Here is an 18,864-nt window from a genome sequence, read left to right on the forward strand (position 1 = left end):
CCTGAAACAGTCGGTCTCTCCTGGCTCACTGTGACCCTAGCTCACTTCCTGTAGTTTCAGTCTTGTGTATCCAGCGCCTACTTGGCATTTGTACTTGAAACACAAATACATGTCTGCAATTTAACAGAGCTTGTGACATATCTCTCCAACAGCCCACAGCTCCCTGCTTGTTCAAGTTCAGTCTTCCCCAGTTTAGGAAATGGCACCACCCCAGTGCACAAGCCGAAATCTAGAAATTACTTCTTACTCCTCTCTTCCCTTCACTCCCCACATCCAGTTCATCAGCACAGCATGTACATCCATTTGCTTCTCTCCTTCACCATTATCATCGCCCCAAGTCAGGATCTTTTACATGAAGTGCTGCAAACATCTCCCAGGGGATTCCCAGCTTCCACTCCACCTCTATCGTCCATAAAACAGCTGTAGTGATTTTGGAATGGGCATCATATCCCATCGCTCCCCAGCTGACATTCTAGTAGCACTTCATCAAACCTAGAATAAAACCCAGCCTCCATGGCGCGAGTTTACAAAGTCCTACATGGCCCAGCCCTCGGCTGCCCTCGGACCTCCTTTTCCCTCCTGCTTATACAATCCAGTCACATTAGCTCCCCTGTCCTCCAGCATGTAAGCTCATTCCCACCTTTCAGTCCCTTCATATTAGCTGTTCTCACTGTCCAGAGGCTTTTTCTTTTCTTTTCTTTTAAATATATTTTATTGATTTCTTACGGAGAGGAAGAGAGAGGGATAGAGAGTTAGAAACATCGATGAGAGAGAAACATCGATCAGCTGCCTCTTCCGCAACCAAGGTACATGCCCTTGACTGGAATCGAACCAGGGACCTTTCAGTCCACAGGCCGACCCTCTATCCACTGAGCCAAACCGGTTTCGGTGGCTTTTTCTTATAATTCAGATTTTAGGTTAGCTCTTAGTTCCACTCAGGAGGCATTTCCATGTACTCAATCTAAAGTAGCTAACCCAGTCACTGTCATATCATCATGGTGTATTTCTGTACAACTGTGACATTATTGCTTGATATTTTTCTTTTATTTGTTGGTTTGCAGTTTGTGTCTCATGCCAGAAAATGAAATGAGCCGAGGCCTGTTTGGCTCAATGGATAGAGCGTTGGCTTGGGGACTAAGGGATTCCGGGTTTGATTCTGGTCAGGGCATGCACCTTGGTTGCGGGCATATCCCCAGTGGGGGGTGTGCAGGAAGCAGCTGATGGATGACTCTCATCGATGTTTCTAACTCTCTCCCTTCCTCTCTGTACAAAATCAATAAAATATATTTAAAAGAAAAAAGAAAATGAAATGCATCCAAACTGGAAAAGAAGTAAAACTATTCATAGATGACATCTTTAGATAGAAAAATCTTAAGAAATACACTAAAAGCCTAGTAAAACAATTAAGTTCAGCAACATTTCAGGATCCAAGATTGATGTACAAAAATCAACATTTATATTATTAATGAAAAATCTGAAAATGAAATGAAACAATTCTCTTTATAATAGCATCAAAAAGAATAAAATACTTAAAAAATAAATTAAAGAAATGCAAAACATTCTGAAAGCTATAAAATATCACTGAAAGAAATTAAAGAAGGACTAAATTAATGGGAAAACTATTCCATGTTCATGGATTGAAAATCTTAAATGTTAAGCTGGCATGACTCATAGTTTCACCACAGTTCCTATCAGGATCCCAGCTGGCTTCTTCGTAGATATTGACAAGCTGATCCTAAAATTCATATGGAAACTCAAGGGACTCAGAACAACCAAAACAATTTTGAAAAGAACAATGGTGATTCACACTTTCTGTTCTAAATTCTTACCGTAGAGCTACAGGAGTCAAGGCAGTATAGAATTAGCAAAGGATAGGTATATGTATATATCAATGGAACAGAATTGAGAGTCCAGGAATAAACCCATCTATTTATGGCCACTTGATTGTCAACAGTGCCAAGACCATTCAATGTGAGACAAATCGTCTTTTCTAGAAATGGTGCTGGGACAACAGGATAGCCTCATGCAGAAAGAGTAAGGTTGGGCACTTACACCATGTGCCAAAAGAAATTGATTCCAAACAGATTAATGACCTAAATGTGAGAACACACACAGTTAAGAAAGTGAATAGACAGCCTACAGAAGTGGAGAAAATGTATACAAGTGATATGCCTAATAAGGGACTTCTTTCCAGAATATATAAAGAACTTTTATAATTCAACATTAAAAAGACAACCCAGTTTTTAAAACAATAAAGGATTTGAATAGATATTCCTCCAAAGATACACAAATAGCCGATAGCACTTTATAAGATGCTCAGCATCATTAGCTACCAGGGAAATGCAAATCAAAACCCCAAGAGATACCACTTCACACCTGGTAGAATGACTATAATGAAAAATCCACCTAAGGACTGGTAGAGAATGTGGCAGATTTGGGCCCCTCATACCCTGCTGATGACAATGTAATGTATGCAGCTACCTTGGAGAGCAGCCTGCAGTTCCTAAAAAAAGAAATTTAAGATAGAGTTACCATTTACCCATCCATTTATTCTAACAGGTGTATTGTTATCTATCTAGTCTCTTCTTGTGTTTACCCATATGCATATATTTGTGCACAGGACAGTCTACTTTTTCATGCAGAAGGAGAAACAGACCCAGAGATGGCAGCATGTCTGAGGGCAACAAACCATGTTCTGTGCAGTGTGCTCTTCGTGACAGTATTGCTGGGTTACATGAGGTAATACGTATGTGTAAAGCACTTAGAATAGTGCCAGTACTACTAGTCTATGGTGCTCATTTCCATTTTTGACCCTGGCTCATGCTGTTTTCCCACCTGGATTGGTTGCCTTTCGTTTTGCTGCTTATTGACATTTCCCCCTGGCTCTCTGGCCCTGCTCAGACCTCCCTGAATCTGCTGGTCTCTTTCTTCTCTGAATTTTATTGCACTCCCAACATTGCCACAGTTTAGCAGCCACATATTCTCGTTCCCTTTTTTGTTTTGTTACCCTTGAGTCTCCAACAACTCCTATGCTTTACTAGTAATATTTTATATAGATGATCCCAGAACAATGTGGGTGTTAGGGCTCAGACCCCCTAAAACAGTCAAACTCTGCCTATGACTTTTGACTTCCTCCAAAACATAGCAATAAATAGACTACTGTTGACCAGAAGCCTTAGCAATAATGTAAAGTAGGTTAACATTTTTTGCTTTATATGTTATATACTGTATTCTTCAAAAAAGTGAGCTACAGAAAACATTAAGAAAATTCTAAGGAAGAGAAAGACACACTTAATATACTTACTGAAAGAAAATTGAGTATAAGTGGAATCATGCAGTTCAAACCCGTGTTCTTCAAGGGTCAACTGTATTATATAAATATTTGAAACAAACATGAGAGTTTTATATTTGTTAGTTTTGAATGGTGGGTTATTGTTTTAGACTTTGTGGTGGTTTATAGTTAATATATTTTCCCAAATTAAAAATATTAAGCCAACCAGAAGTTATTGACCATTAAAATGAGGATTTTTTTAAAAATTTAAAAAAGAAAAATTAAAATTAAAATTAAAAAAATTTGACAAGGGGATGGGGGCATGAGTGGGGAGGGGTTTAGGATGGGAATGGGGGGATGAGGGCAAATATGTGATATCTTAATCAATAAAGTAATTTTAAATAAAATAAAAAAATAAAAATTTGAGAAAGAAAAGCTTCAGCAACAAATGTAGGCAACTGTCAGAATTATTTTACGTCGGGGAAAAACGCAAGATGGGATCTCTAAAGTGTGTTGACTTCTGACTGTAAGTAGTCATAAGACTGTGAGTGTATGTGGTTACATAATCAGGGAAAAGAGCTTACTTTCCCCCAGTAAATAACAGAGCTGACTGCTCCTTGAATGACATCTAATTTTGTCCAGCAAATCAGTGTTGAAGCCTTTCTCACGGTGGTTCTGGAGTGAGGCCTAGTGTTGGCATTTTTTAAAGGTCACCAGGTGACTCTTTGTACAAAAGGTTGAGAACCATGCTGCTATGTGACATGATGTTAAATCACTGACACAGCACGCCTCACCAGGAAATGTTCAGGAGCATTAAAAAAAAAAAAAAATTTTTTCCCAGAAAGCATAGATTCTGATGCCAGAATACTGCCACAAGGTGGCACAAAAGTGTAAGTAAACCATTGCTTAACAATCACATACTAATTTGCTTTATATTTAGTCTTCCTTAGCAAGTGTACATACGTGGATTATTTGTAGAAGAAAACAGAATATTGGGAAAAGAGCTGGTAAGGTAAAGGATGGCTAAAATACATTAAGAATCCTAGAAGGCAAGTGAGGAAAAAGGAAGAAAATCAGACAAAGAACAAGGAACACCACTTGTACAGTGAAGTTTAAATGTGATACCCTTGCTCAGGGCCAGAATTGCCTATTCTCAGGCTCTTGTGTATTCATTCTGTCTGCATTATAAGCATTTAGAAAGCTCTAATTCCGAAAAGTTGAGAGGGGAAAATGTTTCAATAGTGTGACTAAAATAAGTGATGGGAAATAAACTAATGTAGATTCTTAAATATTAAATAATGAAATGATTCTCCTTTTTGTAAATGCTTTACTTAGCAAACGTACATCTTCTGTATCAGCAAATTGTCACTGAGATTCAGCAGATTACCCAGCCTGCTCAGCGCTGTGCCCTGTCCTCCCTGCACTTATGTGAAGTCCTGACGCCTGCTTCTCCCTGTCCAGGCGCGAGAGACACAACACAGGAGAGCGTTGGGCAGATTTATACCAACATGGTATCAGGCTACTCCACGGATGGGGTGGGGGAGTTGTTTAAGGTATCTTTGTTCATGTAAGTTCATTTTAATGTACTCATATTTTCTAATTTTTTCCTTTATGATTAGTCCTTTCCTATCCTGGTACCTAAACCAATACTTATTTTCAGAAGTTTCAAAGTTTGCTTTTTCACATTGAGATCTTTATTCCACCTGGTATTGACTTTGTGTATGGTATTAAGTGGGGATCTGATTCTTATCTTTTTCCATTTAAATATGCCCCCAGCTTCATTCATACTTTCTCTGCTGGTTTATAATGCTGCCTGTCCTGTACCATGTCTCTATGAATGTATAAGTGTTTCTGCGATGCATGTTTTGTTCCATTGGTCATTGTCCAATTAAATATAAATATGGACTTTTTCCTATTTCAACACAAAAGCTAACATATATGCACTGTGCATTTTAGCATAAGTCCCTTAGATATGTTTGTGTGAAAGTTAATTTTCTTTCTTTTTTTTAATTAAGGTCTTAATTATTTTTTTAAAATATATTTTATTGATTTTTTACCGAGAGGAAGGGAGTGGGGTAGAGAGTTAGAAACATCGATGAGAGAGAAACACTGACCAGCTGCCTCCTGCATATCCCTTACTGGGGATGTGCCTACAACCAAGGTACATGCCATTGATGGGAATGGAACCTGAGACCTTTCAGTCCGCAGGCCGACGCTCTATCTACTGAGCCAAACCGGTTTCAGCTAAAGTTAATTTTCTTAACACTTGCATAACATCCATTGAGGATGTACCATAAATTATTTAACCAGTGCTCCATTGATGTATGTTTGGGTGTTTTCCAACCTCATGTTGCAAATAATGTACAGTGGATATATAATAAGTCAGTTTGTTCTTATACAAGTACATCTGCAGGATAAATTCCTCAAAGTGGAATTTCTTGGTCAAAGATTTGTTACTCTGATGTTGTCAAGTCACCTTTCGTATGTTCACCTAACTATTTCACCAGTAATGCATTGAAGGGCTTGTTTCCAGGCAGCCTCAGAAACACAGAATATTATCAAATTTTTGGATTTTGGGCTATCTAATGGGGGGAAAAAAACAAAAAAAAACAAAAACAAAAAAGGTATCAGCATAATTTTGATTTGCACTTCTTTTATATGAATTGAGCATCTTTCATACATTGAAGAGACTTTTCTTTTCAATTACTGTCCATTTTTATATTGGATTGTTAGTGTTTTCTCATCATTTTCTGAGTTGTTTATATAGTAAAGAGTCTAGCTTTTTGCCTCGTTGTGAATATGAATAGCAAATTATTTTCCAGTTTGTCATTTATATTTTACTTGGCGAATGGTATATTTTGGCCATCCAGAGAGATTTTTTTTGTTTTTGTTTTTATACAAAAGACTCCTTTATTAATTTTGTTCCAGATATGATGCATGTCTTCAGAAAAACAACTCCAACACCCTGTGGATTCCTCACCACTTCAGGCTGTTCCCATCCAGAGAGTTTTTATGTTTAGCTATGTACTAGTCTAATCTTTTATCACTTTAGAGTTCAAGTCAAAGGCCTTTCACAATAAAGAAATACAAACTAGCCCTAGCTGGTTTGGCTCAGTAGATAGAGTGTCGGCCTGCAGCCTCTATCCCCAAGAAGGGGCGCGCAGGAGGCAGTCAATCAATGATTCTCTTATCATTGATGTTTCTCTCTCTTCCTCTCCCTTCCTCTCTTAAATCAATACTAGCTATAAAGAAATTCTCTCATGTTTTCTTCTGGAACTTGCATGATTTCATTTTTCCCATTTAAATATTTGATTCATTTGGAAGTTTTCATTATTTCAAAGTAGGGACCCAACTTTATTTTCCTTTCAGATGGCTAACCAGTTATTCGTGGTGTCCATAAACACATGTATTAAATAGAATTCTTTCATCCACTAGCTTGTGATGCTAAATTTATTACATACTAAATTCTGTTTTAAGGTAATGCTAACTGCAAACCCAAAAATGGCTCAAACACAAGAGAATTTAGGGGGTTTTCCCCTTGATTTTTAAATACATCAATTTGTCTCCTTGAATGCTTGACTATTTTTTATTTTGAAGGTGGTCATTGTATATGAAAAATTATAGAGATAATTTGAAGCCTAAAGTAATGTTATTTTTCTCCCGAGAGAATACATGTTTGCTTCTGAGAGATGGCTAGGAACACTGTCAGTATTGGAGCAACTTAATCCACTCAGAAACTGAGCTGATTCAGAATTGGACTGTAGACTAGTTTCCAGCTTGGAACCCTTCAAGCCTGTTTCCCATGTCCAGCACCAGGTGCTGTAGGACACTTCCATGTTGTTATCCGCCTCTGGCCCTGCACCTCTGTTTCATGATGTCTGGTATCAGGGGAGTGGCGGGGAGTGAGGAGAAGGATCATTCCTGGAAGCCATTCCAGGATAGCCAGCAGTGACTTCACTGTACATGGAGGTCTCTGGAAATCGTAGAAATGTATCCCGTCGCACTCAAACGGAATATATCCCCAAGTCTACTTCCTCAGCTTTTAAAATGACTGAATCCTTTCTAATGGCATGCAGCATGAAGTGTGGCGTGGGAGAGGATGGTCTGGAACGGAAAGAGATAGCAATAACCACCATCAGGCTTTGTCAGAGCCTGGCTGGAGAAGGGAAGAAGTTCTAAACTAAAAGGAGTTTGGAGATCTGCTTTCTATTTGCACCAGCTCATTCCACAGAATAGGCCTCTTGTGTCTTTTAGAAGTAGACTGTCTGTGCCGTGAAATGCAGGTGGCTGCTGCCTGGCTTACCACCACCTCCCGAGCCCATGAAACAATACCCACACAGGAGGTTCTCAATAAGTATTTTTCAAATGGATGGATGCCAAACTCGGGCTATACAACAATAGGTAAGCCTCAGCCCCTGTCCTCAAGGAACTCAATCGAGGGTACTGCAGACAGGAGAATAAATTATTTCAGTAGAACTCAGGAAGCCCTGCAGAGCTCCAAAGGGTGGGTGGGGAGCAGAAAAGGCTTCTAGGTGAACTGTGAGGGATGATTAGGGGTCAGGCTTGGCTGACAATGGTGCAGGATGCTGTCCGTGCCAAGGACAGTGGAGAATTCTAAGCATGGTGGAAACTGAGGCCGAAGAAAGGAGACAGGACTATATCCAGACAGTTTATTTGGTAGGTGATGGGGAGCTGATGAAGAGGTTAGGCCACGAATAGCATCACCGGAATTGTATTTGACCAAGAACACTTTGATGGTTCAGTTAAGTGGTGAATTGAAGAGGAACGAATTCAGAGATAAGGAGACCCGTTAGGCAGCTCTTGGTAGAGTTAATGATATCCTGACTGACCTTGGGCCACAGGAGGTAGAGATGAAAAGGAGGAATGGTTTGGAGAAAGATTAGGATGTCCATCAGCTGGATGTGGTCATTGATTAGATGGAGGGAGAGAGAGGAGAAAGCTTGTGCTGACTTCCAGGTTTCTGGCTCATGGTACTGAGTGGATGGTGAAGCTCTGAGCTCAGGGGCAGGATATACTTAGATAACCTCCGTGTGCCCTTCACAAACCTGAAGGGTGGAGTGGGACCATTGGAATGATGGCTCGGGCAGTGGTGGCAGAATCCCCAATGCTGCATTCCTCCTTCCTCCTGAGATCTGCAGTAAAGCATGAGACAAGGGGACTTTAAAATGATCCCTGGAATGGGTGAGCGCTTACATGTTGTGTCTATCGTGGTCGAAGTCAGGGATGTACTAACTCAATTATTGGTGGTTATCGTGTCATATTAACAGTGCCCTGCTTCTCACACTTTCTCTCTCAGAGACGTTTTGATTCCAGATGAATAGATATTAGCTGTAAAGTCTTGACACATCTTTTGCAGTGAGTTGGCAGGCTCTTCTGCTGAACTGTGGCATTTGGGGATTGGTGGAGGGTGAGCAGACTGGATCTCCCAGGAGGGACTATGGAACAGACAGTGCATGATTTCATCAGCAACGTCTATTGACCCATCACAATAAAGCCTCATATCTGATTTGCTGTCCATTAATGCAGTGGGTGGGGGGGGGGAACCTATTTCAATACAAGTGTCCTGTTAAATACCATACCTTGATGTTAAAGAGCTTTGGCAACTTCCATTTAGCCTTCTAAAATCTAAAAGAAGACCTCCAAGCAGCCCACTGGCTGTGGTGGGGAAAAGACTGAGCTGATTTGATAAAAGAGAAAAGGAACTCGTTTCATTTCCCTTGTCCCTGAGGCTGGGATGAGCCTCTGATGATCAACAAGGTAGTGAACGGGCTCGATGGCTCTCATGCGAGGAATGCTGGAATCTCGTGTTAGAAATCAAGGGCTCAGTCAGGGAGGCAGTATGGGGTTGAATATAACGTGTTGATCAGGAATCTTAGATCGCAAGAGACATAAACCTCACTCAGACCCGCAAGGCAAAAAGGAGAGGCACTGGCTCATACATCTGAATGTTCAGCCTCCCGTTTACACTCTGTGCTGGTAGTTTCTGCAAATGTCCTGACACTGAGACTAACTGAGATGACTCAGAGCACATGCTGACCCCTGAACTGTGGCTGACCATCCAGGACTGGGTCCTGTGCTCACCCTGGTTTTCAAATCGAGGCAGCTGTGACGTGTGAGTCCTCGGAATGTCCTCATCTTGATCCTGCAATTCAAGCATCATGCTTTCGTCAAAGGACCTCACCAGCTCATGTGGATGAAGGTCCAGCTGGAGCACAAGATGCTATGGAGCCTATCGCCAGCAGTGCACATCCTTTGGCCACTACTCCAAAGAGGCCTCGGGGCAAGAGGGGGAGGCAGAGCAGGCTGCTCAGTCTGACCACAAAGCAACAGATGCCATGACCACCAGAAAAGCCCTCCTGGCTCCAAAGAGAACTCCCTATCTGCTGGCTGATGCTTGAAATTCTACCCTATCTTGTGTTTGCTTTAAGCCCTTGTCCTATCTAATAAAAGAGTAATATGCAAATTGACCATCACTCCAAGACACAAGATGGCCGCCCCCATGTGGACACAAGATGTCTGCCACAAGATGGCCAGCAGGAGAGGGCAGTTGTGGGTGATCAGGTCAGCAGGGAGGGCAGTTGGGGGGACCAGGCCTGCAGGGGAGGCCAGTTGGGGCAACCAGGCCTGCAGGGGAGGATAGTTGAGGGGGAAACCCAGGCCTATAGGAGAGGGCAGTTGGGAGGGGGTACCAGGCCAGCAGGGGAGGTCAGTTAGGGGCAATTGTCAGGAAGTCCGGACTTGGTAGAAAGTATACAAAGGTAAAGAAGCCATAGTCCTTGCCTTTCTGAAAGGTAGTCAGTGTCGCTGCAGCCCAAAGACCCCTCAGCTCCCCTTTTGACTTTCATAGATGTGATTGGCAGCAGCTGCCATACTCCTTTGTACCTTCCTTTTCTCAGAAAACCCTAGCTCTGCCCTCGCTTGTCATGGGCACCACACACTCACCTGAAGTTAGGGTGGGTCAGGGGTCGTCTTGGCTCTGGTCATCTCGGCCACAGTCTCTAGAGCTGCCAGTGCTTAGTGTCCAGCAAGTAGGCCCGCTGATGTGGGATGAGGAGGATGTGGGCTGTTAGGTCTGGAGGGAATGCCACTAGGAGGTGAGGTGATTACCGGCCTCAGGGCTACAAAGCGGGAATTGGTAAGGAGGAAGTGGACTGATGGTTTATGGTCTGAGAAAAAGCAGTAAGTTTAGCAGGCTCTGGTTAAGGAAAGGAAGCATGGCATTCTGAGAGTAGGAAGAAAATCCTTGTCCAAAGAGTGGCCAAGATGGTGTCAGGTGACCTCCACCCCACCATCTCAGAGGAGGGGACAGACGGACAGCAGCCCAGAGGAGAGCTCTGTGGTTTTTGTGACTCCAGGCGATGGGTGGGGTTGGGCTGGGCTCCAGCCTCTCTAACTCAATGGTTCCATGAGTCTGTGATGTCACTGAAGGGAGGAGAAAGGGTAGCGGGGCTCGGCCCCACACGCTCCAGTGCCTCTCTCCTTGGATTCGGATAGTTTTGGGGATGAGGGGCGGTGAGCTGAGCGGTCACACAGCCAAGCATCTTTTACAAACCTGGTCAAAGAAACAATGAAAACAGCCTTTTATTCTTCTGTTTCTAGAAAACTTCAAGAACAAGAGACCTACTTTCAAACTGAGCTGAAAAAGAATATTTGGACAAACCGTGATTGCGAGAGTGGATAAGTCTTCTAGCTGAGCCTATGAGCTCTGACACCATAGCAATCATCTTCTTCATCTTCCTTCTAATTGGCTTTACTTCCATCTTCTTTTTATTGATGCTGTTTTTATATAAATGGTATAAATCTATGCTTATAAATTGGGATCAGATTTCAAGTCACACTAGCAAATGTACCTTGAAATAAGATCAAATAATTTAAAATAGATCAAATAATAATGCTGTAGCGATTGACTTTTTCCATTCGGGTTTTGAGAAATGCTAATTGTCTCTTTAAACATGAAGCTCCATGACAGTCTTAAAATCAAGATGATTTTTCCTTTTTCTGAATTGTTTGTTTGTTCACTTTCAGTTTCCAAAGCAAGAAAACTGAAGAGACAGAAAAAGGTCTTTGTGAAGATTGTTTTACTGGTAATGTGCAGACAAGCAATCTAGGAGACCAAGAAAAGTAAGTCTGTGCCATAGAATGTTGTAGAAAGCCATTTTTGTGTGTGTGATAATGGTGGCTAATATGCATGAATTTTTAAATCCCTGCTGATTTTATTTTATTTTAGGACTCTAAGGCAAATCATGAAGCCTGGCATTCTTGTCCACAGACAGAGTAAAGAAATGCTGAACACATACTGGAAAGACAAAGAGGACATGGAGGGCAAAATAAAAGAGAAGCCAGATTTTGAGGGTGTTAAAAAAAAACGTTTAAAGGTGATGGGCTTCCCACCTCGCACGGGCAGTTTAGAATCTGTCTGACGGTAAAGGAGGTCACTAACATGGCTAGGCATAATAAGGGATGCCACTGGCTGTGATTTAAGTCTGCACCTGGAAGGAGTGCAATGTCCATGGTCATTTAAACCATTCTTCTTAGCTTTGTTGGTTCATGTTATTAACGACTTACATATGACAAGCCTAGATCTATACTCATTCTTCATTACTACATTTGTGTGTGTGTGTGTGTGTGTGTGTGTTTTTTGTGTGTGTGTGTTTTTAAAATATATTTTATTGATTTTGTACACAGAGGAAGGGAGAGAGAGAGAGAGTTAGAAACATTGATGAGAGAGTCACCGATCAGCTGCCTCTTGCACACCCCCTACTGGGGATGTGCCCGCAACCAAGGTACATGCCCTTGAACGGAGTCGAACCCAGGACCCTTCAGTCCCCAAGCCGATGCTCTATCCATTGAGCCATACCAGTTTCGGCTTGTGTTTTTCTTAATACTTCCCCCTCATTTTGCTGCTTTTCTCAGAATCCTCGAAGCTTAGAGCTGGAGGAGGTCTTGGAGATCATCTAGGGATCCAACAAATGAGGAAGTGACATGAATTGTTCAAAGTTATTCCTCCCCTCTGGCTTAGCTCAGGACCAGACCTGTGTCCCTTCTGAGTCCTAGGCTCCTTCCACATCAGCACGCAGACATCGCTGGGGCTTCTTAGCTCCATGTCTGGAGCCCCCTAAAAAGAACAACTCACATGCCCTCCCAGCTGGACCCAGAAAGATGGCCCAGCCAGCTCTGGGTTTGACGGCTGCACAGAGAGAACACACGTTACCAAATGCTGTTTGAATGTGTCAATGTTGGCTTTAATAACCCTAGAAATACGAAAATGATGGATCATCACAGCTTTCCTGTATCACTTAGTGGCACTTCTCTGTTCCTTACTAACCATGTACCTATAACCTGTATTTTCAAAGGCAGGGCTGGTTGTGTCCACAAGATACTCACTCACGCAGTCTGTCCCATTCTCCCCTGAAGGATGATTCTTTGCGAGGAGCACACATCCCTGCCAGCGCAGCCCCGTCCGTCACTGATGACACCAGAAGACCTTTGAAAGGAGTGACGTTTTCTAGGGAGGTGATTGTTGTGAATCTCGGGGAGGAACACCCTGCACCGCACAGCCATATTCAAGAACCTAAAGAGAGAAAATGAAGGTCAGAAAAGGCTGAGAGTGAAAGCAACGTAACCGGGACCAACGGTGCCATGACTGGGGGCACGGAATCATGTTGACACGGCGAAATAATAGAGAATTAAGCAAATACAAATAACATTTTATCTCTGTGCAAAAAAGAAGTGGGCTACATGCAAAAGTTCTGTAAGTAAAATACCCAGAGCTTGAATATAATGTGTGTGCTTTTAAACACAAATCCGAGTTCTATTCAGTGTCCTTGCAACTCAGTCGACTCCAACACTGCCTCGCGTATGAATGAGGTTATTTTGTTTGTGCAGTTATCTTAGGTAAATGGTATTCAAAGGAAGGTTGGAAACAGCATATGTCCTTGATGACCACAGACCTTTATGACCAAAACCATTCCTACCATCATCCAGGAAACCGACAGTGATTGGGTCTAGGGTCCCCTACCACACAGTCCCTGCTGCACTCAATTCAGAAACCTTCCTTGTACTGACAACTGCTTTTTAAAAAAAATATATTTTATTGATTTTTTACAGAGAGGAAGAGAGAGGGATAGAGAGTTAGAAACTTTGATGAGAGAGAATCATTGATCAGCTGCCTCTTGCACACCCCCAACTGGGGATGTGCCCACAACCAAGGTATATACCCTTGACTGGAATCGAACCCAGGACCTTTTAGTCTGCAGACAGACGCTCTATCCACTGAGCCAAACCAGTTACGGTGACAACTGCTTTTTAATATCGATTTTTTAAAAAAATTACCATTACTAACAATATCCTGTTATGTTAGGGAAGTCCTGAGATTGTACACTATTCCTGATTTCAGCAGTTTAAAACTTGCTGTCCATATGCGGAATGTGACAGTACCGACCAGGTCACATCACCCAAACCACTGCAGCAAACACCTGTGAAATGTGTCGGGGACTATGGGAGAAATGATAAGCAGAACGCACAGCATTTGATTCAGTGGCCTCGTACATTGTCATGAATATGGCCTATGCTCAATGAGTGTTTGTTGAGTGACTGAAAGAGTAAGCAATAACAATTTAGAATGGGTAACTAATGCTAGATGGGGAGTGTTGGCACTCACTGTGGCCTGGGACTATCTCATTGTGAGGAGGAGAAGGGATTTAACCAAACGGAAGGATTGGATGATACAAGCTGAGGAAAGTGTGTATTATAGTCAGGGAAAGGCACAAGCCAAGGCAAAGAGGCAAGAATACGTGTTGAGTTCGGTGGACACCAGTTAGCTGGAGCTGCAGGTAGGTGTTGAGGAGAGCTGAGAGGTAACTGAGTCAGAGTAAGGTTACTCTTAGGGTCCCAGGTTAGGAGCATAGAGTGGAGAACAGATGAAAGCAGTGTGGACTGCAGGGTGTGTGGGTCTATACAAAAATTCATTCAGAGCCCATGAGTTCTCTACAAGCACTTAAAAATTTTGGTCTTCCATTTGATAATACTTTTTAAAGTTTAAATTGTGGTAAATATACATATTACCATATTAATTAACATATTAATTAACCATTTAAAAAATATTGTTGAACCGGGACCAGTTTGGCTCAGTGGATAGAGCTTCAGCCTGTGGACTGAAAGGTCCCGGGTTCGATTCCGGTCAAGGGCATGTACCTTGGTTGCGGGCACATCCCCAGTTGGGGGTGTGCAAGAGGCAGCTGATCGATGTTTCTCTCTCATCAATGTTTCTAACTCTGTCCCTCTTAATTTCTGTGTAAAATCAATAAAATATATTTAAAAAAAAAGTTAAAAAAAAATATTGTTGAGCCCTAACAAGTTTGGCTCAATGGTTAGAGCATCGGCCTGCAGACTGAAGGGTCCTAGATTCTAGTCTGGTCAAGGCCATGTACCTTGGTTGCGGGCACATCCCCAGTAGGGAGTGTGCAGGAGGCAGCTGATTGATGTTTCTCATCTGTTTTTCTCTAATCGATGTTTCTAACTCTCTATCCCTCTCCCTTGCTCTCTGTAAAAAATCAATAAAATATATTTTTTAAAGTATTGTTGAAAGTATTACATAGGTCTTCCTCTCCCTCGCCCCCCCACCCGGCCCCTTAACCTCTTCCAGCCTGCTTCTATCTCCCAGCCCACCGCCAGGCCCTCACCACCCCAATGTGTGTCTACAGGTTATGGTTATATGCACACAAGTACATTGGTTGATCTCTTCCCACCCATCCTCCCCTGCCTTCCCGCTGAGGCTCAACAGTCTGTTCATGCTTCTATGCCCTTGGGCCTGTTTTTGTTGGTCAGTTTATTTGGTTCATTAGGTTCCACATATGAGTGAGATCATGTGATACTTACCTTTCTCTGACTGGCTTATTTTGCTTAGCATAATGCTCTCCAGACCCATTCATACTGCTGCAAATGGTAAGAGGTTTTTTTCTTTTTTTATTGCTGCATAGTATTCCATTGTACCACAGCATCTTGGCCATTTTTAAAGTGTAGAAGTCAATGATGTTAAGTACCTTCACCTTGTACATCACCACATCTACCCACAGAACACTTCCCATGTTGTAAGACTATAACTCTATATCCATTAACACTAACTCCTCATCCGCCAACCCCACCCCAGCCCTTGGTAACTACCAATCTATTTTCTGTCTCCGTGAATTTGACTGGTCTAAGCAACTCACATAAGTGGAATCTTAGTATTGTTCTTATGTCACTTAGAATTATATTCTCAAGGTTTATCCATGTGGCAGGAATTCCTTTCTAAGCCTGAATAATATTCCATTTGTATGTATACACCACAAACTCACATGCTGATGGGCACTTGGATTGCTTACCTTTTTTTTTTTCTAGTGTGAATAATGCTATCAATTTAACATTTTAATCTAAGAAAGCTCAGACTTATCTAGATGTCCATTTATAGCTGTGTATTCCCCTATGATGTCTTGGATTCATTATCCATATCTGTGTCTATATTTACGGAACCAAATTCCTTTATCACAAGCCGAGGAGAAAAGTGTAGAGGAGGAATTAATATATACATGATGCATCTATGTTAAAGTGAAGGCGCAATTTCCTGGTGACTGACCATGTTAACCAAGGTTTCACAGAAGTACCAAGAGAAGAGTAGAAAATTGCCCACCAGGGCCCATAACACTGCAAGCACATGGAATTCCAGAAGGCCGTCGGTGCCATGGCAACAGGGTTAGCATCTGGCACTAAACGGTAATGTGAATTTTATTGGTTTTATGCTTTTGTTTGTCTTTGACTTGTAAGTTTGTTTTGGTTTGAGAGTCAGATGGGGCTCTAAGGATAATAAGTTAATGTCTAGTTTTATGTTTGTACATATTTTTAAATAACACCATATATATATATATATATATATATATATATATATATATATATAATGAACAGTGTAAAGCACATGTGTCAAACACAAGGCCCGCGGGCCAAATCCGTCCCGCCAGGCCTTGCAATGTGGCCCGCACCTCGCTGTCATCACTGCACTCCGCTGCGTTTCCATCACAATGACAGTTTATGACTGTTCAGTAAACCATTCGGCCCGCGATTTAGGCTGGATTTTAGATTTTGGCCCCTTCTCTGATTGAGTTCGACACCCCTAGTGTAAAGTGATAATGGTGGTGGTGGTGGGGGAATCCCTGAGAACTTCCTTGCAGGATGAGGATATTGGCAAGTAGCAACCAGAGAAGTGGAGACGCTATAGTGACAATTCAGATTTGAGGGATGAGGATGTGGAATAGGGAGAACAGGAAGGGTGAGGAATGTCAGCTTCTGGCTAGGTACAGGAGGGATGACGGGAGGACACAGGGAAGACCTCTGAGTTTGGATTCATGAGACTGTCAGAAATAGGAAAGTCCTAAAGTCCTAATTTGAGGGAAAAGGTTGTCTGGGTTTTAGTTCTGTTGAATTTGATGTGTTTGCCAGAAATTCAAATAAAGACACTCAGTGAGCAGTGAAGCTGTAGGCTCCCCCTCTCCTAAGCTATGGATCCAGAGAAAAACTGGGCAAGTCTTTCTCACTGTTCATTGTTGTTTCTCTTGCAGAAGTGGGGTGAAGCTTGCCACTTTTCCATATAAATATATATATATATATATATATATATATATATATATATATATATTGCAAAAATGGAAATTTGTTGAAGAACAAGTACAGATTCCTGCGTGGGGAGAGGGAAAGAATCTCACAGCATAGACTCCCACCTGGGGAGAGGAAAGAGTCCCCGCCACTTTTCCTTTTTAATTAGCTCTTAAACTAGGGGCTTTCTTCAAATGACTATCCTAACAGGACACATCACCCAAAAGCCAAAAAAGAAAAGGATGGATAAGTTAGACTCTTAAAAAAAATAATAATTCTTACCCAGCCAGTATGGCTCAGTGGTTGAGCATCAACCCTGGAACCAAGAGGTCGCAGGTTGGATTCCTGGTCAGGGCACACACACACACACACCTTTCAGCCCGTCCACCCCCTGGGATTGCAGGCTCGATCCCCAGTAAGTGGGGAGGTGCAGGAGGCAGCCAATGGATGCTCCTCTCATCAATGTCTCAAGGGGAGGAGACATACAGGACATGAATACCCAGAGGCAGGGGTCATTGAGGCTCATCTTAGAGGCTGCCATCCACACAGTACTGCCTGGGAAAAGCAGAAATAAATGCTCTCTCAGAGGTCTGGGTTTCACTAGAGCCAAGGTTTTAGTCACTGCCCATTGCAGACGCCCTCTGATTTCAGAGCTATTAAAATGCACGATATGGCCCCAAACCGGTTTGGCTCAATGGATAGAGCGTCCCGGGTTCGATTCCGGTCAAGGGCATGTACCTTGGTTGTGGGCATATCCCCAGTAGGGGGTGTGCAAGAGGCAGCTGATCGATGACTCTCTCTCATAAATGTTTCTCTCTCTCTCTCTCTCTCTCTCTCTCTCTCTCTCTCTCTCTCTCTCTCTCTCTCCCCCTTCCTCTCTGTACAAAATCAATAAAATATATTTTTTAAAAAATGCATGATATGGTAGATATAATACTCGACATAATAATGCACTGGCAGAGGGGGGTGTGACTGAGAAGTGAAGGAGACACCAGGAAGGGTTTTGCAGAGGAAAAACATGGGTGCAGTCTGGGTGAAGGGGATGAGGGTGGAAAGAGCCCGCCAGGCAGGGTCCTGGAAGTGCACAGCGCAGAGGGGTGGAGAGCGCCACAGTGTGGCTGCTGTGCCGGTGCAGCCAGTGGAGCAACTCAAGATGAGGGGCTGCAGAGGCAGGCAGGCCAGACCTTGGGTGAGCCTTGTTTAGGGGTGAGCGTGGGAAGTCATGGCAGAATAGTGTCTGCAATTTTTGAGTCTCGCCTGTAAATGGAGAAAAGCATGCCCTTTTATCCTCCCGTCTTCCTGCAGGTAAGTATAGGAAGTGGGTGTGAGCCATCTTTGAAGAACAGAGGAAGGCAGCACCTCAGAAATGGTATATGTAGTTTGGGATCCCAACACATCAGGCTTCCAAACTGGTTTTAAACCACTAGTGAGAGAGAAATACATTCTTATAGGTTTATTATTAGTATTAAGTACCCAAGGACATGCTTAGGGAGAGGGAGAAAGAAATATTGATGTGAGGAAATCAGTTGCCTTCCATATGTGCCCAGACTGGGAGTCAAACAGGACAATGACCAACCTGCTGGGCCACTCTTGCTGGGCAGGCCAATTTAATTCTTCACCAATTACTACACAGAATGCCTTTTTCATTTACGTTTTAATATAATTGTTTCCATTGGTGTAATCCTATATATATATATATATATATATATATATATATATATATATATAAAATGATTTTTTTACAGAAAGGAAGGGAGAGAGTTAAAAACATTGATGAGCTGCCTCCTGCACGCCCCTCCTGGGGATGTGTCCACGACTAAGGTACCAAGGTACATGCCCTTGACTGGAATCCAGTCTGGGATCCTTCAGTCGGCAGGCCGATGCTCTGTCCACTGAGGTTAGGGCTGGGACAGTTCTTTTTATATACAATAAATATTGCAAAAAAAAAT

At 42.4% G+C, this 18,864-nt stretch overlaps 1 protein-coding gene across 1 annotated transcript; it reads left to right on the forward strand.

The window, feature by feature from the left end:
- Window positions 1–9,990: 9,990 nt before the first annotated feature.
- On the forward strand, window positions 9,991–13,352 carry CUNH2orf74 (chromosome unknown C2orf74 homolog). Its single transcript, XM_036435458.2, has 4 exons — window positions 9,991–11,085; window positions 11,318–11,413; window positions 11,520–11,630; window positions 12,685–13,352. Exons 1-4 carry the CDS (start codon window positions 10,991–10,993, stop codon window positions 12,878–12,880), a joined length of 498 nt encoding a protein of 165 aa, XP_036291351.1. The 5' UTR covers window positions 9,991–10,990; the 3' UTR covers window positions 12,881–13,352.
- The last annotated feature ends 5,512 nt before the right edge of the window (window positions 13,353–18,864 follow it).

Source organism: Pipistrellus kuhlii, unplaced genomic scaffold (assembly GCF_014108245.1).
Source record: "Pipistrellus kuhlii isolate mPipKuh1 unplaced genomic scaffold, mPipKuh1.p scaffold_m20_p_13, whole genome shotgun sequence".
Lineage (NCBI taxonomy): Eukaryota > Metazoa > Chordata > Mammalia > Chiroptera > Vespertilionidae > Pipistrellus > Pipistrellus kuhlii.

Coding starts and splice junctions, on each gene's coding strand:
- CUNH2orf74 (XM_036435458.2), top strand. CDS start 10,991: ATGAGCTCTGACACCATAGCAATCATCTTCTTCATCTTCCTTCTAATT. Junction 11,086..11,317: donor ATGCTGTTTTTATATAAATG/GTATAAATCTAT, acceptor GTTCACTTTCAG/TTTCCAAAGCAAGAAAACTG. Junction 11,414..11,519: donor AATCTAGGAGACCAAGAAAA/GTAAGTCTGTGC, acceptor ATTTTATTTTAG/GACTCTAAGGCAAATCATGA.